A 25985-nucleotide genomic window follows, 5' to 3' on the forward strand; every position below is an offset into this window, starting at 1 on the left:
TTGTTCTACTAATCAGATTGTTGTGATTAGAGAAGGCCACCTAAATAACTGTCTCTGTGTCTTATATACATTTAAGCAGTTACAACCTAATTGCAGTTTATCATTAGCAGACTGTTGTAATCCTCTATGGATTGTTGTGGATGCTGGGACTCATTGTTTAACCCCTTGTGCCTCAGTAATTTTTGAATTCATGGCCTGGAAGCAAGTTTTGGTTGCATAAAAACCAGGTGTGTACAGATGCAATAATGGAAGCGCATGGAAAACACAAAAATAAAACACATATAGTGCAGATGGTAAAGGCAAACTTGACAATAGGGTGATGTGTAAATGGTAAATCCACACCCACTTGTGCTAATGATATATATGCTCACCCAGATATCAATGGATAAGGACCATTATAAATAAGGTTGATCTTTGATTGAAGGTAGAGCCAGGATCCTCAATAGGATATAATAGAAAAAGAAAACAAGGGATAGTGTAATAATGTTTATTAAGAACAAAAGCTGCACAGTGCAGGCTACTCACAATTTGGAGAAGTAAACAAGGCAAAAAGCTTGACGCATTTTGCGTGCTAAACGGCACGCTTCCTCACGAGCAATGCTGGCAGAACTGGCATGAAGGGGCTTCAGCTTTCCCCTGGGTGTGTAGATCTTACTTGAGCCTCTGGCTGAAGGGCCAGACACCTTGTGGTTTTGCGCCTCTAGGGTTATCTCTGTAGTAAATTTGGGTCTGAAGACCCTTGTCCCTGCTGGGGTTAAGAGATCCTTCTTAGCCAGTGTGAGGGAGGATCCCTGTAGTGCAGTGATCCCCAACCAGTGGTTTGTGAGCAACATATTGCCAGTCCATATAGGGGCTGCCAAATAGCCAATTATAGCTCTTATTTGCACCCACAGGCACCTTTTCCATGCTTGTGTTGCTCCCCAACACTTTTTCCATTTGAATGTGGCTCATGAGTATAAAAGGTTGGAGATCCCTGCTGTAGAGCCATTAGGCCTTGGGTTTTTGGTTTATAAGAGCCGTTCCATTATAGGAAAAGGGTTCATTATTTACACTGGCGGTTCCCAACCTGTGGGTCGGGACCCCTTTGGAGGTCGAACGACCCTTTCACAGGGGTCACCTAAGACCATCGGAAAACACATATTTCCGATGCTCTTACAAATAATTTTATGGTTGGGGGTCACCCAAACACGAGGAACTGTATTAAAGGGACGCAACATTAGGAAGGTTGAGAACCACTGATTTACACCCTACTCTGTTCATTTTGTTTGTACTGTGCACTTTTTGGGGTGATAAAAACACAAACATTCACTTTCCATTAGATGGAGATACAAAGGGTGCGGGGTGAAGACAGCAAAAAGAATAATGAGAGTAATAGGGGTAGTAAAATAAAACAGTGGAATCATCTGGGGAGAACAGAAGAGAAGGTGGGCAGACAAAGTGAAAAGTATATGGAAGGAAGAAAGAGAGGGGTGCACAAACTATTTTTCAGTTTGATCTGTTACATTAAATGCTACATTCTAGCACATTCCCCCTCCTTATACTTGATACAATGTCGGTGTATCTTATTGTAAGGGTAAGACTTACCAATATCTTTGTACTATTGATACAGCTCATTTTGTTGATTGTCATGCCTCACCAATTTAATCTGTTGATGCACCATGTCAGCATACAGCTCACCTTCACTTCCTGCTGTCTATTTGTTGGACGGTCAGTCCAGTTATCCACAGATCGCAATTGTGTAGCCTCTGGCAGAAACTATAAAGGGATACACGTTTCATATGAAATAACTTCCAAACTACGTTTCCTCTAGGCCTGCAACTTTCAAAAATGCAAACTATTCAGTTAACTTGATACCCTATTGCGAGTAAGTATTGCTGTTTATTCTCACATAGTTAGACAGTGAAGTATGAGGATATAGCTTTCTACCCACAGACATCATTGCCTGTATGTTTATAAGTAAAAGTCGGCGCTGTCACATCAGTCAACCTGGATGACCTATTGCATTGAACATCAATGACAAGTATGCGTCAGTTGCTGCAGGCTATTGGGAATGCCAGAGATGAGGCAAGCATATAGCAACTCGTGCTGTTATGTATAAAGGCAGATATGTGGCGACTGGAGAAAGAATGTTCTGTGTGCATACTGAGCCCTACTCGTGCAATGCTCTTTAAATATTTTGGAAAAAAATAAATGCAAAATAAAGCTGTAGTGATAATAGGAAATATTTTTCTACATTCCTGTCTGACTTCTGTTTTTTGTTGGATAAGAACTGGCTTTCTTGTTGGGTCAGGCTCCACTTGTGCCTAGGTGGTATCTGTGTGTGTGTATATTTAAACCAAAACCAGCAACAAGCTGTGGGATCCCACCGTCTGGGAATTTGATACAGTTTTTAAGTCACAGTGCAAAGTTGGAAAAATATATTGAATGCTGTTGTTTTTTGACTATTTTTTAAATCCAGATTATATTTCTGTTTTGCAGTGTTTTTCTATATACATAAAACTAAAGAGCAGTGATGTGCAGTTCAGCCCAAACCGCTCAGGTTTCCACGGCCTTATTCACCGTCAAAACACCCCCCTCCCAACCTCTCCATGCTGTCTCAATCTCACTACTGGCATCCTAGTTGGGGCTGAGCAGGTACGGGTATATAAATCCGTGCAGTGGGTTGTCCTTGGGTTGGGTTAGGACAGGTTGCACTTGGGTTGGATAAGTGTGGGTTAGGATTGGGCTGGGGTTGAATAATTTATGACCTGTGCATCACTACTAAGGAGCCTGATTGCATCTATAAATGTCACCCATAGCCATTAGGAGAAAGGATATAGGGGTGAGTTGGAAGGCATAAGTCACTGTAGTGCAACTTCTATGTGCCAGCAGCTACAATATCTGGAATTTGCAGTATGAAGATATCAGGAAACTAAATTCACCGAGACTAATCTGGATTCTCAATCTGACAAGAAAAAGGGTAATACGTTGGGCAGTTTTCCTTCAAATATGGTGGCCAGATCAGACAGAAGTGCCAGTTAGAGACCTTCAGCGGGTCAGGTACCCGCAAAATAGCCACCAAGCTGTTGGGTTTTGGCAGGGCTGTGGGGTTGGTACATAAATCCTTCAGCTCAGACTCTGACCCCAAATACTCCAGTTTATGGCACCTCCGACTCAAAATTGCTTCCGAATCCTTAGCCCTGGCAGGACTATGGAGTCCATACATAAATCCTTTGACACCTCCTTTGACACCTTATAGCACCACCAACTCCACAGCCCTGGGTTTTGGGTAGGAATACTCTTGATTCACCAACCGGGCAGGCAGTCCACAGGTACCCTGCATCGGTATCTGGGTAAAATTCTGTTCTGAGCTCTCCCACCCACCCCTGGCATTCAAGCATTTTTATTCTTTACATGATTGATCTTCTAAGTGACCGGTCCATGGAACCAACGGTTTTGTGGTTATAAACTTCTTGCGGGTGGGTTTGGGTAGTGGGCCATGGTAGAGGCCATAGCGGGGTGGGGGGTGTGGGTTGGGTTGCGGGTCCAGGTTGGGCATGGGTCTGCCCAACCAGACCTGGGCTGGACACTAATGCCAAGTATTTGGCTCCTCAAATGACTCTATTACATTCCTTTATTGGATTAAAAGGATTAACCAACATGTCCAATCAAAGTCTGCTTAATTACAAGAGGATGGCAATAATCATAAGTTAGGGCATAGAGAGTCTGCAATATGTTATATAGACCCAAATATCTTTTTTTTTTTTTTTTTTTTTTAATATTTTTCATTTTACCACTACCCAGTATTATTTAAGGAGTGAATTCAGCTTTAAATTACAGAACAATGTAAACAGTCCACTTTTTGATGGAGCAGGTTGGTACATACCGTGCAGTTTAAAGCAGGTAATGTTTGTAGTTGCCTTTAGCTTTTACCTTCAGTTAGTGACTGGATAGTCCCATTCCCGCTGGGGAGAGTTTCCTGTAGCCGCCATGGAAGCTGCCCTCGCTGCAGTTCTGTCCGAGCTCCCACTTCCATATATGGCTGCTTAGCTGGGATATTTTGGCCAATGTTAATTGTTTTATCCTTATGTTGCTCCCTTGGGGGAAATTTGTGTTTATTTTGCAGGAAAGCGCAATTGATGTGTTCCGTTAGATTATATTTACTAAACCACATTAGTGCTGGGTTAAACACTTCAGGAAATAGTAAATTTCTTGTAGATAAACACACAGGTTCCCATAAAGTCACACTATTAAACAGGGCTGCTTTATAATTTGTGTGTCCAGAACTACATGTTCTAAATGCTCTCTGCCCATGATACTGGTCCCTGAAATAAAGAGTTAATGTAATTCCAATAAGCAGTTTGACCACACCAACCTCTGTAGCAGCCATGGGAACATAAACTGATCACCTTTCAAAGTAAATGTTATTTTTTTCCCATGTGTATGAAACATTATTGACACAGGAAATGAGTAACAGTATTAATTTCTAACTTTCTGCCAGAGAATGTTTCTGTTTATGTAGTGGGAGAGGGCTAGTTAGGGTGAGTAATTGTAGGACCCTTTTGCCTTTAACCAGTGTTTGGGGTCAGGACTGTGTGTGTGTTGTGAGGTATGCTTCCCAGACCTGCAAAATAGACAGGTGCTTCTGTGCCTGGCACTGCTATAAATTATAACAATGTGGGCTACTATAACCAGATTATATTCCTGTGTACCCTGGCTTTGGGTCCTGTGGTGCATTATAATAGGGAAAGCTTGGTGTGGAAGGCCACAGGAAGAAAACTGTCAATCAAATGCCAGCCACTTGTAAGGGCCACTTCCTGTGCTTTCTAATGGGAAACATGATGTCTGATGCAGATGGTTTTGGCCAGGCGGGTAACACTTGGGAGAGAATTTTTATTGTTGTGATTCCTGTTGTCCATGGGCCTACTGGGAAATAAATATGGGCTTAATTGAATTATTATTATATAGTTATTGTTCTAGAATGCCTCCTTCCTAGCAGCTTTGCATTATTATTATTTTTTTCATATAGATTTTGAATTATTTACCTTCCTCTTCTGACTCCTTCCAGCTTTCAAATGGGGGTGACTGACCCCGGCAGTTAAAAACTATTGCTCTGTGAGGCTACAATTGTATTGATGTTGTTACTTTTTATTACTTCAGACTCTCTTCTTCTTATATTCCTAATGCTTCAAAACCACTGCATAGTTGCTTGGGTAAATTGTACCCTAGTAACCAGATAGCTCCTGAAATACCAAACTCAAGAGCTGCTGAACAAAAAGCTAAATAACTACAAAACCATAAAAAATTAAGACCAATTGCGGTAAGAATATTAATGTCTGTATTACACTAAAAGTATTTAAGTTGCGCATTGCAATGGTGCAAAAAAAACAATTTGCATAGCGTAAGATATGTGTGGCATTATGCACACAAACATTCGAGAGGAATGTGGAATGATATTCCAGTTTCAGGTCTTTCCTTGCTTCTATAAAGCCGTGCCACTGTTCTAAGGCAACAATTTTGATTCTGGGCTGCACATTTTCCCTGCCGCTGGCAGGGGTCTTTTGGGTATCAGACACTACTAGGGTCTCTAGTGACACTCACTGGTCTGGCTGTTGGTTGGCAGCAGCTGCTGAAAGTCCTGTGCAAGATTTTTGTCCCTTAGATTCTGAAGATGAGATAATGATCATATTTCAGTTTCAATAAGATACGTCGGCTTTGTTAAGCCTTAATTCCGTTATCTGACTGCTAAATACCCCACTTTACTCTTTCTGCCCCAGAGCTTTTAATAAAACTTCAGGAAAAGGATCGGCAACTTGCCTTCTATGTACAAAACTGACTTTTAGGTTAGTCATTTTTATAAATGCTTGTAATTGCTTTCTATTCCTTACAGGCAAACTAACCCGAGGCTACTGGTATAGGAACAATTGCTGAGTGGGGCACCCTAGACAGAGCCAGCATGTAGGGAGCGATATTATTATCTGGAATCTCGTTATCCAGAAATACAGCAACACCAATTCTCTTTGTGTCTGATTTAAACATAGAATTCTTCATTTCTGACTGATTTGCTGTTTCTCTGTAATAACCTTGTACTTGATGCTAACCTTAACTAATTTACATTTTTAGTTGCCTATATGGTGCTCTGTTTTTTAGAAGGATCCCTCTTCCAGATAGCCTCTGTTCTTGGGCATCCCAAATAATACATTTATGGCAAAAGCTAACTTATTTCAAACTACACAAGTAATTGGACCCAACTTGTGATGGGCTATATTGGTTTAATTTATTAGTTCAGCCTTCAGGCCAAATGGTTGGATCATATTGACAGGATGCAGGCCGTTGGGGTGAGGGCCACATCCAGGAACTGATACATTCCTAGCCCCGGTGGGATTTTAATATCTGCCTGATTGATAACTGGTTGACTTTTGGCCAGATATCTACTGGTCAGGCAGGTCCACCTGAGGGCCCCATCTTGCATCTTGCAGATGCCAACTTAAGAGTCATACCTCTATAGGCAATAAAAGACACAAAGTTTGCCCAGGAGCAGTAACCCTTAGCAACCAATCATATGTTTGTTTTTAAACAGGTGACCAGTAAATTCTGGCTGCTGATTGGTTGCTATAGGTGATAAGAAGTGTAGCAAACTTTGCTCCTAATATTGCATAACCCCATAAGTCTTAAAGGAAATGTCTAGTCACTGTGGGGTTCTAAAATGTTAGGTCCCCCCCCCCAGTGATTGTAATCACTTACCTGATACCCAGCCCGGTGTTCCTGTCTGATGAGTGTACAGCGCTGCGGAATATGTTGGCGCTTTATAAATAAATGTTAATGTAATGTAATGAGTGAAGGAAGAGGATCGCTTGATCGCATGAACCCTGGACCAGTGCAGTTTTTTGCTTACTGGGGCACCTGCTGGGGTTATCAGGTAAGTGATTACTTAACATTTGACACCCCCAGTGATTGTAACTTTCATTCTCCTTTAAGTCTGGTTTAAGGTGGGGGCATAAACTTGATGTTCACTTGATGAGCCAAACCAGGATGATCCCACCGTTCAGCTCCTGGACCAGTGTTAATGTTCACTTGATGAGCCAAATCAGCATTGCAGTTACACACAGTAGATACCAAGTACAGGTCAGTCATCGGGCGGGCCCCATACATGGGCTAGTATGCTTCTGACATACATTTTATAGACACGTCACCTTATTCTTTATTCGTCTGTGATCCGTTAGGCCTCATCCTGCAGCTAAAAGCACAACCCTGTGATTGGTGGCCCTGTGTGCTGCAGTCACTGCAGTGAAAGAGTTAAACAGCATTTCACTAAAGGGAATGAAAGGGCACCTAAACAATCATTTCTTTTACATTGTACAATCTGGTGTACTTTGTGCTGACTTCACAATGCTCTCTGTATGCAGCCTCTAGAATAGCGGCATTATTGTAAGCCATCATGTGACCGTTCCCAGTCCTGCCTGTTGTGCCTTTGGCCATGGCTTCTTGTCACCTCGCCATGTTCCTTTAGCCTGTCAATCTTCACCAGGTGTGACCAGTGAGGGGAGCTGCCATGATGTCATTGGCAGATAATTAGATTTCATGGTATTATAATAATAACTGGTATATTGGCCAATTCCATCCCAATCTGTGTTCCTAAATCTTTAAGTGAATCTAGTGAATTCTGTTCTGTTATATTGCACCTCTTGTATACACTGCACTGTACATTTGTATTATGCAGTGATTGTACAGAAAGGGGGAGCAAACTGTTTAATAAAAAGGCAGCCCTGGGTTGTATCTGTAAAGGCAATAAGCCTCATTTACTAACATTGGGTACATCTTGCAGTTATGCAGTAACCAATCAACATGTTGCTTTTCTTGTCACTGGTTGTCAAATAAAAAAAAAAAAATGTGACTGTTTCTATTTATACTGCCAATATGGGGGTGGCTCACTTTTAGTATGTTACAGAATGCCATATTCCTAGCAACTTTGTAGCTGGTCTTCAATATTTTTTTTTCTTAACTAGTTTTTTTAATTGCCTTCCCTTCTGCTTTTCAACGTTTAAATGGGGGTTGTTGACCCCACAACCAAAAATCTTGCTCTGGCAAGCTTAAAATGTTATTGTTAATGTTACTTTTTATTAGTTAGCACTTTCTCCTATACATATTTCAGTCTCTTACTCCAATCAATTTCTGGTTTCTAGGGCAAATAAGACCATAGCAACAATATAGCTGCTGAAATACCAAACCAAAGAGCTTCAGAACAAAAAAATAGCTGATAAGACAAAAAAGAAAGTGGAGACCTACTACAAATTGTCTCAGAATATCAATGTCTACATCATACTTAACATTAATTTAAAGGTGAACAACTCCTTTAATAGCAAGAGTTTATTTGCCTGTAGCAGCCAATTAGTTGTTTAATTTGTAGTGGATTATTTAAAATTAATTTTGATTGGTTGTTATGGGCTGTGGTTCCTGTCAGGGCTAGAGTCAAAGAGGATGGCTCCTAATATAACTGACCATTACATTTGTTTGCGACAGGGACAGGGACTGATGTAAATGATGTGTAATTAATGTAAAGCTCTGAGGAATATATTGATATTATATAAAGCATAATAATAACTCCGCCCCCCTTTAATAGATAATAGATTAACTTCAGTCACTTTTTCTCTTCCCCCAGCATCTACACTGCTCTCTTTTGCCCCCTGCTACAAGGGATTCCCTTTGATATACTAATTAGCAGGCTGTAGCGCTGCTAGTAACATTCCCCCTTAAGGGAAGTTAGATTTTTGACGTAGAGCTGGCTGAAATTTTTATTAGACTGTAATTAGAGGAATAGTTAAAAAATGTCTAGTTAATGACATTCGTAAAACTTAATTTCATGATAGTTCCCCTTTTAGTTCCTAGTTTCTTCTTGTACAGATGCCTATAGAAAATGACACTCCCTTCTTGCTTCCCCATGATCTCCTCATGATTGAAAAAAGGACATCATTGTTGACAGTTGAACCAGTCAAACTTCTGCTGGATTAGAAGCTCTCATAAATTCTCTATAATGTATAACTTTGTAGTGCCCTGTTTAACATAGAGAGATAGATAGATAGAAGTCTTAAAATGCTTTCCTTGGTAAAAAGCGTGAAGCATATTATTTGCTGTAGCCTGATGAGTACATACCAGAAATGCGTCCAACCGTGCAGCCACTTATCCTGGATCCTATTGTGGAGAGCGCTCATTAATTTAACAAACATCAGTAGTCTCATAATGATGTGGACTGGAGCCAGTTTCGGCAAGGGTAGGGCTGGGTACAACAAAAAGGCACCCTTTACCACAGTTTCCCGCATCACATGCCTTAGTATCATGTTTGTGATCCAACACACACTGTTTCCTGTTGAAGCTAGTGTGAAATTAGTGACAATGTATGTATTAAAGGGGTTGTTCACATTAAATTCTAGTATGATGTAGAGAGTTCTATTCTGAGGCAATTGGGCTTCATTTTTTTATTATTTGCCGTTTTTTAATTATTTAGCTTTTTGTTCAGCAGCTCTCCAGTTTGGAATTTCAGCAGCTATCTGGTTGCTAGGGTCCATTAAAACCTAGCAACCAGACAGTGGTTTGAAAGAGACACAGGGATATACATAGAAGAGGGCATAAACAGAAAGATAACTAATGAAAATTGACAAACAAAATAAAATTGTAGCTTCACAGAGCAACAGTTTTTTGGCTGCCAGAATAAGTGACCCCCATTTGAAAGCTGGAAAGAGTCAGAAGATTAAGGCAAATAATTCGAAAACTATAAAATATTTAAAAATGGAGACCAATTGAAAAGTTTCCAAGAATAGGTGATTCTATAACAGGGATCCCCAACCTTTTTAACACATGAGCCACATTCAAATATAAAAAAAGAGTTGAAGAACAACACAGGTGTACAAAAATTTTGTGGGGTTGCCACATTTGGGCCGTGAGTGGCTATTGTTACATCTTATGGATGGACTGGCAGCCTACAGGAGGCTTTGTTTGACAGGACACATGGTTTTTATGTATCTAAAACTTTCCTTCGAGCCAGGAATTCAAAAATAAGCACCTGATTTGAGGCCACTGGGAGCAAAATCCAAGGGTAGTGACATACGGGGAGATTAGTTGCCACGCGACAAATCTTTGTTGCTGCGGGCGACTAATCTCCCCGGAATGCCATCCCACTGGTTAGAATGTAAATCGCCCCTTGGGATGGCATATGCAGCACCGTGATTTGCTGAAGTTGCCTTGAGAGGAAACTCTGGGTAACTTAGGCAAATCGCGGCATCGCGTATGTCATCCCACCGGCGATTTACATTCTAACCGGTGGGATGGCACTGCAGGGAGATTAGTCACCCATGATGCACGGCGACTAATCCCCCCGTGTGGCACTGCCCTAAGAGGTTGGTGAGCAACATGTTGCACGTGAGCCATTGGTTGGGGATCACTGTTCACAACATACTAAAAGTTAACCTGTAGGTCAATCACCCCTTTAAGTCCTGTGGGCAGCCTTAGGCACTGAGCCATAGCCCCACTCTCCATCCTGCAGTTGGCACGTGCACAGACGGGCCAGCTGTATTGCGTATTCACTGATCGTGGAGAATGAAGTTATCCATCCCCCACACACCCATAAAAGTGCTTTCTATTCATCCATTTATTTGGGTGGATATCCCGAGAAACAGACATGGCTGCTATCAGAAGCACTCCGTTCATGGGCCCTATGGCAGAAGAGGGCTGCCCAAAACACGAAGGTCCCATTTTCTGTTCTCAAAAGGAGTGGGGCTCTCAAGGAGTGGCCTGGCATGGACAGGAGCACAAGTCTGTTACAAATTTTTTTTTTACTTTTTTCTTTTTCTGATAAATCGAAGCAGCAGGTGAAGGAAGTATGTGGTTTTGCCAGGATCTGTGTTTGTTGGAATTATTTACATTATACTCCAGTTCCTCATTACAATTCTGTATTCCACTCGGTATCTGTAGTTTGTGGCTACATACACAATAGGAAAGATATGCTTGGATGGGGAAGTTACAGTAAATATAGCTAATTATGGAAATGGTTCCTTTCAGGAGAACACCGGATCTTTCAGACAGGCACAGGCTGTACATTCACCATAATCATTTGACTTTAAAATTGTAGTGTTTTAATATTGCAGACTCCTTGTGATCCTCGCACAATACTTTCATTGTGTTAAACAGCCAGTTTGGTGCAGACCAGCATTAAGGTTATTCCTTGTTCAAGCCCATAAGTGGTATTTAGTGTTTGCAGGGGTTGGTACCCTGCCTATATATTGGCTTGTGTCCCTGACCGAGAATCCAGCACCCTGTGGCAGCCACCGCAGGAACAAAGAGGCTGTGGGTGACAGGGCAAGCCTGCCGCTGCGCATATAAATCCTACGCCATATAAATCCTACGCACTAATGCAGGCCAGTTCTACTATTGAATGTTTAAAAGACTCTTGGGCTGCAAATCACACCCCAGTGGCCCTTCTATTCAGTTCTTATTGAGTCCTAACATATTAGCATGTCTGAGTTTAAGGTGGTAAAAAACATATAGCATAAATGAAAACCACCCACCCCCAATCTCATAGGCAATAAAGAATAATATATAGTCCTGCTTTCACCCTGGGCTAAAAATTATCATTACAATTGGGGGGGGGGGCTGCTGTCATTGATATGTACATGGCTGAACTACATCAGTCTGAGAGAATGCTTTGATTCGCAGCTCTGTGCAGCCACAATAATTCATGCTTGCCATCTCTGCTTAATTATAATTTATTATCTTTATCCTAGCTCTTTATACTGTATATAAGAGACATTCCAATATCTGTTTGTTAGCTTGATAAAGAAAGGAACAGTGAACATATGCCATTTGGAACGTTTCTATCTTCGGCTCTGTATTTACTGTAAGTGGTTATAGTTTAGATCCCATAATAACTCCTCATTTGTGAGCGGGATATAACCCTGTGTTTATAATAGAGACATACTTCAGATGATTCTATGTGAGTGCAAGATGCTGCCTGCAGATGTTAAACCCTGCATTCCCCTGTATTTATTAACTGAATTTCTTTGGTTTGTAAATGTTGTGATTTCCTCAATAATAATACTGTTGCATATGTTGTACCTTTATTTACCCTGTCTAATGGCAAATATTATCAGCTGGGTGTATAATTATTTACCATGTTCTTTTTTCCCTTGTTATGTATAAGGGCTATGGCACAGTGGGTGTTTTACTAGTAGCAGTGAAAATCCCCTTTGGTGCCTTTCTGCTAAGGGCATATAGTTAATGATGTGAGTGTTTTAATATCTTCCACTTGACTGTCTGCTGCAAAGCAATATTATAAGTGTTGTGAAAGGAAAACCAGATATATTGATAAATGAAGCTGAGACTTTGGGTCTTTAATATAATGCCATATTTTCATCTTGATTTCAAAATCCTTATGTTCATACAGGGTGATATCAAAGTGGACAGAGGAACTTCTCTTGTCCTCCATTTGTACAGGAATCAGAAGATGTCTACAGCTCCTGGTCTACAGACTCTGTGGCTGAGCAAAGTTGGCAGTGAGGGTGAAGAGCCCCAGACACTGCACTCTAAAGAGACTTCTACAGACGGAGACCTCTTAACCTCGGAGTCCTTGCGCAGGCATTCTAAAGATGATAGACAGCTTCTGTTCCTTGAGGAAACATCGCACCAGGGCAATGATGGTAAATATTTTTAATGTGATCTCAATTGTATAAGCATATTATCTATCCATTATAGGAAAGGCTTATAAGATGGTAATATATATTATATTTTGACGGCCGCTACCCTCCAGCAACAGTGGTCAAAACTCCTCTCCCTGCTTCCTGTCACTGCTTGCTAGTGTGTATTTTTTGAGCAAATGTCTACCCATGACAGTTACATGTGCTTCTCACACTGTGTATCTGATTTAAATAAGAGGGGCCTTTATTTATCCATTCTACACAGGACATTGGCAGCCAAAGCTACCCATGTGCAAAATAAGAAAACAATGGCTTGTACTATTTAGCCAATACCACAGGTAAAGGCAGTTAATTATGTTAATAATAAATTTATAGCAGAAAATTAGTTTTTACAGGCTATGGCACACACAACATTTAGACCTCTGCTGTGATCTGGAGGAAAACTGCTCCTAATGTTATTTAATTGGCATGTCCCCTGGCTGACAGCCATGGAGTGGTGGCAAGAAGTGACCTTCATCACAACTACCTGCTCCAGTGAGTGCCCTGTCTGCCATTAGCCTTAGGGCTCCGTCATCTGTTGTATTGTTTCCCCAGGAGAGAGAGGGTTATAAGTTGCATGGGGGCTATGAATGAAAGGGGTTAAGCAGTAGCTGCCTAACAGATGCCTGCATTCCTCATTGCTGTGTGTGCTGAGTATGGAATGCAGGTAAAGCAAACTAAGAAAAACAAAGGCAGTTTGGTGCCAGGGCTGTGTGTAATCCTTGGAAGCAGATAGGGGTGGGGGTGCAACTTGTTTGGTACTTATGTGATGTTTAGTTTTCAGTCATATGACATAGTTTGTATTTTAAAATGCATTTAATAATTTCTGGAGGCTTTCAAATAGACCCTGGCATTTCCAGTACACAGAGGCCCAAACAGCCCCACCAGCCCAATAAATAGTGAGTGACTATGGCATCTTACAGCAGCCCCTCTGGCATTTGCCAGAATCCACAGATTGCCAGTTGCAACTATATTCGCAATAGCAGTCTCTAAAGGTCTCCATACACGGGCAGATTGTAGCTGCCGATATCGGTCCCTTGGATCGATTCGGCAGCTTATCTGCCCGTGTAGGGGCAGAAACGAGGGGCCTGGCCGTCTGATATCTGGCCTGAAATTGGCCAGATATCGATCGGCCAGGTTAGAATATTCAGTCGGATCGGGGACCGCATCGGCTCGTTGATGCGGTCCCCGAACCGACTGTGCCATTGCCGCCAATATAATTCGATGTGCGGGTGCAGATCAGCTCGCTTGGCGGATCTTAGCGGATCTCCGCGTGTATGGGGACCTTAAATATTAGTGAATTATTTTCTCCATATAATAGAAAGGGAATTGGATGGCGCCCTTTATCCTCTTTACTTAATTTACACCCAAATCAGTGTTAACCCCTACAATTAAAAAGACTTAAATCACCCCATGAAATACCTCTGATACAGTCAGTTACAGTCATTCTAAAGGGCTTGCTGGGTGGAAAAATTGTAAACATCCTTACAATCCTTTTAATTGAACTTAAACTTTAGTCGATAAATTGTATCATTTTACCACAGAACCCTCATTGCCTCTTTTTTCTTTAGTAGGCTTTTGATATCAAAGCATGTGGGTGAGTATTGTCACCCTGTATCTTGATTCATAAATAGCTGAAGGGTGAAATTTTGGGTATTTTGCTTCTAAAAAGCAGATTCCAGACATTCTGCCTTCCAACCAGCCACAGGACAAGTGCCATTGACTCTGTTGGCTGAATGCAAATGCTGCAAGTTCATAAATAAAATTCACATGCTGAATTAAATATGGATTTTCACATTCCAAGCTTAGGTGTAGGAGGTTAAATAAATGAAATGATATGCTCAGTTGCAAAGGATAAGCAAACAAACCTTCTGCTATATAACAGAACATGTGTAATTACAGCCAGATTAAACATGTATTTCCACATACTCACTAGAAAATATTGGATATTCTATATAATAAAACCTATATATTTGTGAGAATCAGAATACAATCATCACCATTTGTCTCTAAAGCTGGACATACATTTAGCAGCAGTATCTTATTGGTTCATGTATGCAGGCCCACCAGGGGTTTGTTCTGGGTGTTTGTAAGCATTCAAAAATAGTTGTCAGGAGTAGTGATGTGTGAGCTGGCCCGATACATCACCTCGGAACATCACTTGCGGGTCACGGGCAGGTTCGAGTTGAGTTCCTACTCTCACTTTCCCTCTCTGCTAGCTGCCTCTTCCGGCTTCTGAATTTATAGGTGTGTGCCTGCCCTGCCCTGCCCATTTTGTGATGTCATTGCAGGGTGGGTGCGGGTCTATAAATACAGGGCAGAAGTTGGGTCGGGTAGGATTTGGGTCAGGGTCAGGTGTGCACATCACTAGTTAGGAGGCCCCTAAGGTGTGTAATTATATATTGGTTGCTGTGCTGTCCACGGGGGGGGGGGCGGGAGGAGGAATATGGATTTAAGGGTGTGTCTTTGGCACAGTGGCTGTGGTATTTCTCACATCTGTGGAGGATGTGGGGATCTTGGATGGACCTCCACCTTCTTATTTTATGGGACTGTCCTTGACAGACTGGTCTTTACATTCCACTTCTCATATACATCTGGCATAATTTAAAGAAGGTCTGCTGTGCTGTATGTAGGAGCATAGGGAGTCCTGACTTTGTCAGGCTGCATTGAAGCTGTTGGATTTCAGACTTTCAAAACCCCTTGAAGGCCCATATTTGGTCAAGGCCTCTTAAGATTACAAATAGGAAAACATTGGTCTGTCTGTCATTCAGACATGGTTCCAATCATATTAAGTGCAGCAACAAGTTTTCACTCCATATTTGACCCTAACTGCCCTTCAAGCTCAACTTTTAGGTGTATCTAGGAGAGCAAAGGGATTCTCCCCTAATCGTACCCTTGGAGGAGATGGAAATAGATGTTCAACCTTTTATATTCTGTAAGATGTGTGGCACAGTGCAGGTAATGCATGGAGGGGATAACAGACAGCTTATTTTTTATTCGTTTTTATAATTGGGTATAGGACTTGTGGTAATATGAAAGGGGGACTACAGACAATTCCCAATGAAAGAAAATTGCAGTTCTAAGCAACTTTCCATTAAAAGTTTGCTGCTGTTTTAATATTAATTGTAAATGTATTTACTATAGAAATACAATAGGGCTTTTACTAATGCAAGTGTGGTCACACTAAAACTAATGCAGGTGTTGCACATATTAATGAATTCTAGCTGCAGTGTGTGTCTGATGAAGGAAACCTGCACAATTTTGAGATGTAATATAATTTATTAGTGCAAGTGTTGCCATGCAGTGTTTTGGAAAGACTGGAAATGCTTTACTACTTGCACTTGGAGCTGATATTCTCTCTCACTCACAATGGAAATTTCTCCTAGTCAACCCACGGCCCCCTCCTTTATTCTCATAGCTCTTGTATTTTACACTTCAATGTAGTTTCCACTGCATTTATGGTCCATGTGTCTAAAATTGGCACAATTACCCTAAAAAAACCTCTAGTCTTTCCAGTGGAAACTGTCTTAAACTGTCTTAAAGTATTTTCTGCTGATCTTTAATAACACGAAGAGACATTATTCTTACAGCCTGTGGATTTGGAACCCATAATAATCTGGAAGCTTTTCAGCATGTAGTCTCATCTCTTGGAAATAATTCTTTAGGTACCATTTTTAGTAAAAATGAATCTGACAGCAGGAAGCGCTGTTTACTTTCTAGGTGATTTACCTTAGTTAGAAGGCAATAGTGCTCTCCTACGGGTTCCTTTTAGTTTCCTTTAACACATATAACTGATTTCACTATGGAGGTAAGGCAATAATGTTTTCTCTGCCCATGTATGCCTTACTGAACATTACTAAGAAATTAAAGTTAGCCTTCTGATTGTAAAGCACTTTCTCTCCTGACACAAGCAAACCTGGCTTCATTACTTTAAGTGAATGCTCTTGGTGGCAGTCATTGCATTTACTTCCATGTTTGTGTCCTGAAAAACAGGCTACAGGGCGCAACATATAGGAGCAGATAGGTGATGCCACATGAGCGTCAGTCTCCCCCTTGACTTTGGGCATACCCTTGTTTTGCAGATCTCTATATCCCAAAGCCAAATTAGGGCCTAGTGACACTATATCAGTGTTAGGAGTGCCAGTGTGATAACCCTAATAGACCGGTGTAGCTGCAGGGATCAGTTTCTGGATTCCCTGTTTTGTTGAGGGGGTTTTGGAATCACAGATGTCTGTGCTTGTATCACTGCCACATTGCTGGGATTAAAGGACAGTTTCCTGTTCTGGTATTATTTGTGCAGAAGAATCATGTCGTCACTATTTACATCAGTGTAAATATACTAGGGATGCACTGAATCCACTTTTTCGGGTAACTAGCATATGCTAATTAGGTTTCGGATGGGTTAAAAAATGTCAGCTTTGCTGTTTACCTGACAAAAAGTCACGTGATTTTTAGGATTCGGTTCGGCCAGAAGCGTGGATTTGGACAAATCCCAAACCGAATCCTGGATTTGGTGCATCCCTAAAATATATTTATTAAAGGAGTAGTTCACATTTAATTTAGCTTTCAGTATGTTATTTTTTATAGATTTTGAATTTGCCTTCCTTATTTGCCCCTTTCCAGCTTTGAAGTGGGTGCCACTTACCCTGGCAGCCAACAAAAACTATTGCTTTGTGTTTGTCAGGGATATTATCCACGCAGCTACAATTTTATTGTTACTATTTATTCCTAACCTTTCAATTAAAGCTTTCTATTTCAGTCATCCTCCTGTCTTTCATTCAGACCACTGCCCTGTTACCTTACTTGGCCAGTGGGCAATGTGTGGAGCACTTCTCCATTCGCCTTCAGCCCAGTTTTAAATTACAAACTCAAATCATTCCTTCTACTTAAAAGAAAAAGAAAGTCCAGTTCTTCATTCACGATTATAGTTCCAGCACACTTCCTGGTTAGGAATTTACGATTTATTATAGACTGAACTGGAGAACCCAGAAGTTTCCAACAATTCAATATTTTCCCCCGATATAGATTCTGATATACAGGAAGGGAAATTGTTAACCAATTGATCATTTATTAAAGTCAGTGTGCCATTGTGTTTGGCTGCTATGATTTGTCGAACCCATTCATTGTCTTATGGTGCCAGTAATCTGAGAATTGGAATTCTTGCAGACTCAGTCTGACTTGTAACCAGGTGGGATGCCCTAACCTTACTCTATTTTCTATTTGCTTTGTGACACCATTGAACATTGGGCCAGCCCATAATTAGTCAGGAAACAGGAATCATCAATTATTTTGGTAGACAATGCAAAAATGAATCTCCCATCCTCACACCCAAAGCTGCCCAGCTGTATCTGGCTGTGAGGCACCAAATCAGCTATAGCAAGCAATTGGCAAAGTGAAATGCATTTTAATTGAGAATCCTCTTTTTCTTTGGCACACGAGAATAAAGAACAGAAAGAACTGTATCCAATTTTGCCTCTAGCCACATAACCTTATTAAAGTGGCATGTGCGGCATTTTGGCCCTTCTCTATCATCCAGTGCTCCTGTTCACTTTTATCAGAAACGTGCCACTTATGGTAGACACCCATTCCAAAAAGATTCCTATTGGGAAGGCTGTTTGTTGCCCACCTATAAGCAATTATGTCTACCACAGGTAATACTCTCAATACTTGACGTAAATGGGACAATGCTGCCTACAGAGATGGAGTTTCTACTGGTCTAGAAGAAACAACTACGTAAAACTAACTCGCACTTATCTAAAAGGGTGAATTATGACATGTACAAATGCCTGTGTAGCGGAAAAAACCCCCAATATATATGTATATTTATTTAACTGTTTATTTTTAGATGTCCATGGGAAACTGTGCATCCAACTCTGGTTATGCTTTAGTGCCAAAAGCACTTTGCATTTAGCTGAGTAGTAGAGTTGTTACAGCATTGCCAGATGGGCGTAGGTTGTGGGTTTTTTGAAAAAAAAAAAAGCGCCAATGAGACTTGTTTCGCTGGTGTATAGAGCAGGTGTAACCATGCGTAAAACTCTAACACTTTCCTAAATACCCAAGCACAGTGAAAACATAACTTTGCCTGAAAAAGGAGCCAAAGACAGCAACGTATAGATTTAACGTTACAGAAATGTATATCTGTCGGTATGAAGGCAAAAATTGTGTTTTAATGGAAAACTGGGCGTTGGGTGTGTGTTACATTAGATAGCTTTAAACTTATACTGTATTATGTATGTACTTGCACGCAAGCCCAATTATTATTGGAAGAATTGGTTATGGTGCTCACACAGTTATCACAGCACATCAGAACCATGATTGTAAGCATGAATTGTATTTAAAGCTGACCAACACCTAGAGATTTTCTTTAGCCAGACTGATAAACTGGTAGATCAATTTTTGGAAAAAAATATTGAGCTCAAGGCCAGCAATCTGATCATATTGCACTTATGGAGACCAGTTAGGGAAGGACCTTATCAATGCACCAATGTGGTCCTGAACCAAAAGGATTTTCAAACCTGCCCCACAGATATTAGGACAAGTTTTAGCCAGATGTTGGACAGGTGGCCATGCACGAGCCAATAAAAGCTGCCAAGGGACAGTCGTCAGCTTATCGGCCTGTGTATGGGCCCCTCAGACAGGCCTGCCTAGCTGATATCTGGGCCAAAATCAGCCAGACAGGTTTAAAAATACTTTTGGGGTGAGGAGAGCATTGGCTCATTGATGCAGTCCCGCCCTGATCGAATTTGTCCCGTCAGTATGTCTAAGGCCTGAATGATTAGATCAATCCAATATCGCCTACCCCAAATTAGGAATATCAGGGATTAGATCAATTCTAGCGGATCTTGGTGTATGGCCAGTTTAAGATTTAGATTTGGTCTAGAAGGGGGCAAGTCAGCAGCTTTTATCATCTTGTATATTGACTTTTTTTCCGTGGCCAATTACAGTTTGGTCAAAAGTCCAATTCAACAGTTATGTAAAATTGTATAAGCAGTTTAATGTCCTGCCCAACTATTATTTATTAGACAGATTTAAAAATCCCATCAGAACAGTGTTGCATTAATGCAGTCCCCTCCAATTGGATCTCAGTAGCCCCCATTGTGATCCTGTTATTTGTGCTGGGGCCAAACGATCGGATCATGCCTATTTGGCCCACCTTGTTGGTGGCCAAATCAGTTAACGATTTTGTATAAGCGGATCCAACCAAGTGTACCGTGCTAAAGTATTAGAGGTTCTAAAGAAACGCACAGAAACATACTTTTACAGTGTAACAGAACTGTATATGAAGCTTTTTTTACTTTTTGGGTGTTTCTAGTTGAAAACTGGTTATATAGCTGTTGGGCAGATTAGAATATCCTGTTGGACAAGGTCCAAATTAGCACTCTAATGAGATCCTTTCCTGATGGGTCTCTCTAGACTCCACAGAATGATCCATTTGTTGGCGCTGAGACCAGGTGATTGGATTAGTCTGACTTTACCTAGCAGTTGAGTGGCTAAATTGGGCAAATATCCACTCATTTAGCTAGGGCACCACATGAGCAGATTTTTGAAACTCACATGCTGGCCAGTTCAGGCTTATGTGAAAGTTTGGCAACTGGATATGCTCAGTTTAGTCTGCTTTACTTAAGGTTACACTTTACACAAGTACAACCTTTACTTAGATGAAAATGTAATTTTACTACTTTGTACCTGTTTGTGCCTTTTTTCCCCATGTGGGGGGTTCTGGTACATTCCAGGGTTTGTGCACTAAACTCTAATTATATATTCTGAACCCAAAGCCTGTAATTGGGGAAATGTCTGGCAGTAGCCAAAGGGTATGCAGTGCAAATGTTGTACTTTGATGAACATAGAAGCAGCATGTTCTGTAGTTACATTGCTAAAGGCCATTGTAAATAAAGTCCTGAGGCCTAAGCCACACGAGAGAAGCACACAGAGTAGATTTTGGCACCAAAAAGCATGAGTATGAATTTCAGGGCTGAAATCCACTCCACGTACCTGCACCTGGGCTGACACAGTGGCTCGGGGTTCAGGCACATGGAAAGGCTGTTTGGAGCATAGGGGCTGAAGTTCAGCCTGAGGAATGGGCTCGTGTGGTCATAGTCTAAGTGTGCAAAACATTCAGGGTTTGGTAAATGCCCCGAAGCTTATCCATGGGTAAAAGCAGCAGCTTAGAAACAAATCAGTAACCACGTAAGGCACCCAAAAATATAGCATGAGAGAGAGTGGAAAAAGAATTACTGGTGCATATTAGCCCCTTATTCTTTGCACACCAGTTACTTGAACCATGAGTCTGAGTCTGATGCAAACAAGCAAGCAGCATACTTCTCGTTGGGAGATAGGCATGAGTAGAATGTTGTAGAGATGATCTGGAGTGGAACACAGCAGTGCACGTTCCCATGTGTTTGCACACCCCTTACCCCACGTGTTTGTACACACAGCTTCTCTTCGTTCTTTATCTGCTGCCTGCATCTACACACACTGGCTAATCTCCCATTGAGCCTTTGCTATTTAGGTAACAGCCTGGTTAAGGAACATCTCACATAGATTAAAGGATTGTCTCAGCAGGACCTACCCTTCTTTATCCTCATTAATGTTAACCCTTCTCCTTCTTTTGTGGCACCTACTGAAATGCCAGTTAGTAATCTGGCACTAAGTTTCTTGCTTTTCATTTGATGGGTAGTGTTTTCTTACTAGTTTTTCACTCTTATACTGCTACAGGATGGTGGTGAAATTACCTGTTAGTGTGGTTAAATAAAATCTTACTAATACTAGCTGTCTTATTGGGCTCGGGCAGCACGCTACCAGTTTGACTAAGGTAAAAGGGAAACCTGCTATTCCACTGGTTAGGAATTGTCTATTTAGAAGGTGTGAACTATAGACATATCCTTTAAGGCTAGATAAACTTGCTTGGATGACAGTCTGTGGGTTTAGCTCATGGCTTAGCGAGAGCTCCTAACACTGTCTCATCCCTTTATAACTCTGCTAACAGCAGTTATTAGCAGTTGTGCTAGGCAGTTCCATATAGGTGCTGGCTTGTTTTGCTTTGTGCTCCCGACAGCTCTGCTCCTCTTTTTAATAGAAATGTATGTATTCACGTACATGGATATTTGCTCGTAAGCAGCAACATTGGCATGGAGCTCTCGCGAGTCATTAAATGACATTGCAGAGATGTTTAGCAAGATCTAAGTTAGAGGTCACTTTTTTTTTTCTTTTTTTACTGTGTGTCCTTCGAGTGCCCCTCTGCCCTGCTGCAGTGGCCTGGTTAATTATTATCAAAGCCTGCAGTTTACACACTCCTGAATGTTCCTATCCAGGTTTCTGTTTTCCATTCTCTGAGTGCAAGCTAAATATCTGGGATTATATTAAAGGCAATGTCACTCATAGCACTTTGCCCCAACTTCTCCTGTGGGCAACACAGCATCTAAAAATCACTGTTAAAGCAAAATTTGGGGGGTTCGCATCATGTTAAGTGTTATACCTGTGGTAATCCCCATTCTTCTGATTTTAAGGGTATTTTTTGGATGGTTTGTTGCCCAGGGGGGTGTTGTTGAATGTAAGCTCCTCAGTGCCCTTGGCTTAATCCCATGTGCCCAAGCAGTGCACACAGTTCTTGGCAGTGATATAGAGATAGATTAACTAAGGCTGAGAAAGTGAAAGTAGGAAATAGTAGCCAGTGCCATGCGTTAGGGATGCAGGAGGAACTGGTGCCAGGGAGAGAGTGCAGCAGAAGAGAAGTGGCTTCCTGTGTGAGGGAGGGGGGAGAGCAAATTATCTGGGCTTCGGTCCCGCTGTTTCCTCCAAGTCTCCGCCTGCAGGGAGTTGCTCTTACGCCCAGTACTTTCAGCAAACGGTCCTCTCTGCCTGTCTTGCTCTCTCTGTCTCTGAGTCTTCCTGCTTCTCTCATGGGAGATTGTGGGAATTCTGCAACCACTGGGATTTGAGATCAAATAGGAGAGCCCAGACACCTGTGTGGCAGAAGAGCTGATCATTAGCCTGCAGGACTCCATCCTTTTGGTGCTTCACTGATTCCCCAGTTCCTGAAGCAGCAAAGGTAAATCCTCTCTCATTTCTACTCTTCCATTATGCATTCGTTCATCCCCTTTCTCCCTATTCAGAGTGATTTGTAACTAATTGTGTCCCTTAAACAAATGCCTGTGATTACTACTTAAATAGTAGAGCAAATGTCCAGGGTACAACCCCTGTGTATGTGTGGATTTTCCATATGGTCCAACCAAGTTATTATCCCTTCCTGTCTGTGTAGGCTGAGCCTTGCTTGGTATCGTCTTATAGAACCCTTTTAGGGTGAAGACACATGGAGCTACTTTGTAGCTGCTACTTGTCTTGGCTACTAAACGCCAGAAAATACCCTGCCATAGACAATACTGAGAATTGCCTCTGCTAAAACACACGTAGAGACAATTATCAGTAAATGATCAGCATTGTGTATTTCTGTAGCCGTGACAAGTAGCTGCTACTAGTAGCTCCATGTTTCGTCACCCTTAAGGTGGCTGTAAGGACCATAGCCCAGAGCACCAGTCAGTACATAAGTAGCATTTTTTAAACGTACCTGAAGGTGTGGCGAGTGACGTGTGTTGGGATGAGATCTATTTCCAGAGATGTTTTTCAGGTTCCGCTGACAGCCGGCTCTGAATCAGTTCTTCTTTTTAGATACTGTTTGTGGTGCAGGCAGATATTACAAAGATACATTGTTACCCATAAACCACTACATAGGGAGCTCAGAACCTGCTTCTCTCTGATTGTGGTGAAGTGGAATTCCCAGCATCCTCAGCTAGCTATTGATAGAGAAAATAGTGGTTTGCGGCAGCTGGAGAGAAATCACTACATGCCCACTGATTGGTTGTGAATTCCTGCTGGGCACACAGGGTTATGTGGTATAATGGCACTACCAGGTGTACTCATATATGGGTACATACTCAGATGTGTGCCCATGGGGTTAGTAACAGGTGTATGTATACCCTGCATTTTTATCCCATGTTGAATTGGGAGCAGGGAAGGGGTGGGAGGGTATACAGGGGAAAACAGGGCCCTTGTTTGCTTGGCCCATGGACACAAACCCATTTACTGTAGCATTTTGTGCAGTAGTTAACCCTGAGCCGTCATGTGACCAGTCTTTGCTTGTTTATTATTAACTCTGTAACGATTAAGCGGCTGTAACAGAGGTTGTGTCCTGGCAGCACTTAATAATCAGGTGCCGCTGCCAGTTATTCTTGCTGAGTCCTTAATGCCAGGGATGGGCACGTGGCGAGCCTCCAGACATTGTTTATTATACATACACCAGCACTATATACTGTATATTAGAATCAAAATGATTGAGTAAAAGTATTGGTCTATTATCCATAATCAGTTAGTTCTTTATTTCTGACCTGCTGATGTGCTGTTTCTTTGCAACATTAAAACAGTAAATTGTACTTTATAATAAATTTATATTGATGGCAAAACAATCCTATCGGGTTATTTGAATGTTTTTATATATTATAACTGAACATGTACAGATCACAAAAAAGATTTTCCATTTGACTGAACATGGTAATTGTTCTTGTCCCAGAATAACTGATTACATAATCTAGTACCTAGGCACCTAGTCTCTAGCTATGTATAGGCACCTTAATAGTCAACCTCATTGTTTCCTTTCTGTAGCCTCTCTGGACTGTGGTTACAGGGAACCAAAGCTCCTGGCATCCTCCGATCAATGTTAGTGCAGAGCCAGGGGATTGAGCAGGTAATTAATGTCCTTGCAGTGGGCCTAATGTTACTTGTCTTAGCTCTGGGCTTGGTCCATCCCTAATTTAGAACCTGTGAATCAAGTGAGGCATTATAATAGCCTGTCCCTAATCTACTTTACTATCTGGCTCCTGGGCTTTCCTGCCAATTTGCCCCCAGGTTACATTGGCCATAATTTCCCTTTCAGTGTGATCTTCCTTTGCCCAATGGCTTGCAACTTTTCATGCTTTAATTACTCTGCTCAGTCATTGGCTTGGATGAATGGTATTTAAATTGCTTAACAAGCTGCGGGGGGTCCTGGTATTTAGGGGCTGACTGTGACATTGTCATTTTTCAGGCCTTGAGCCTGTGCTCCTCCCACATTCCTGAAGACACTGGTACTGCTGGCACCTGGCTGGCCACTCGCTCCAGGACTGACTGCGCTTGGCAATCAGACCCAAATCCGGCTCATACTCTCTGTCAGGACAGGATGCCAGGAATAGCTTTAGCTCTGAAGTGTCTAGACTGCGATTTACCCTCAAATTCCCATTATTTGGGGAATATAGGCAAAAAGAGGCATGCTGCTTTAGCATGTTATTTTTTTTTTTTTAATTTAGTTGACCTGTAGACTTTTGTAGTTTTTTATTTACTACTCTAATGTAGGATTCCCATCTGTATGCATTTATATTGTGTGCATGTGTTGTGTTTTCATATTATAAGTACAAATATGTTTAATTTGGGAGCTTTTGCATACAGTAGCTGCTGAAAACTCAGGCCTGTTGCAGGGAACCTATCATGATAATATTTACATATCAACATCCCTAAATTACAGGGAGAGAAAACCTGAAATATGGGCACTATTTTGGCAGTGGTACTAATATAATAATTCAACTTTGTAGGGCAAAAAATAATAGTTGCATCTGTACTTTTCAGTGTCCGTTTTATATAGTGGGCTGTATGTGCATGGTGGAGAGAGAGGTTCAGATGTTTGCCACATGTGGCCCTGTTTCTGTAGTGTCTGACAACAGACTGACTGGACCTGCAGCTACATATGGTGGGTCACCCTAGGTGAAGATTGATGGCTAGAATGTAATTTGTTAGACCTCTGGTGGCCAGCATACAGTAAACACTCATGTCACTGGACCGTATATTAGACCTGTCCAGTCAAAATCTTGTTCCCCACTGATTTTGATTGAATCAACCAATCATTTTGCCCCCCTGCAGAGTGAGATTAGACCTGTAACCTAATTTGGCAACATACTGCTCACATGTGGCCAAAGTTACACGGTGCACTAGTAAGGGACAAGAATGGCTAGCAGCACACAAATTAGGAATCTTTGTGCCTTCGGGATTGTTCATGTTCCATACAGCCCTATATTGCAGCTTTCTTTATATGCCACAAACAGAGGCTGGGAGTCCCATGGTTTTGCCTTTGTTTGCAAACAACCTGCCGTTTGTTCTCCATACTCCCAGACTGCTGCCCTTTAACCACAGTGTTTTAGTGGATTTAGCACCCACAGCCAGACACACTTGGTGAACTCCTATGTACCATTTTGTTATTATTTT

At 41.5% G+C, this 25985-nt stretch overlaps 1 protein-coding gene across 7 annotated transcripts in view; it reads left to right on the forward strand.

The window, feature by feature from the left end:
- plekhg3 (pleckstrin homology and RhoGEF domain containing G3) overlaps positions 1-25985 on the forward strand; it is a 66219-nt gene that overhangs the window by 5205 nt on the left and 35029 nt on the right. Inside the window, exons 1-2 of one of the 7 annotated variants that reach the window (XM_018096659.2) lie at positions 11824-11866; positions 12413-12665. The exons of 4 other annotated variants lie outside the window; for them this stretch is intronic. In XM_018096659.2, coding sequence (XP_017952148.2) covers positions 12473-12665 — 193 coding nt within the window. In that variant the 5' untranslated portion in view covers positions 11824-11866; positions 12413-12472. Of the gene's footprint in view, positions 1-11823; positions 11867-12412; positions 12666-22536; positions 22750-25985 lie in introns of those variants that run through there. 2 more of the 7 variants (XM_012969108.3, XM_012969112.3) reach the window with 2 other exon arrangements.

This window comes from Xenopus tropicalis, chromosome 8, assembly GCF_000004195.4.
Source record: "Xenopus tropicalis strain Nigerian chromosome 8, UCB_Xtro_10.0, whole genome shotgun sequence".
Lineage (NCBI taxonomy): Eukaryota > Metazoa > Chordata > Amphibia > Anura > Pipidae > Xenopus > Xenopus tropicalis.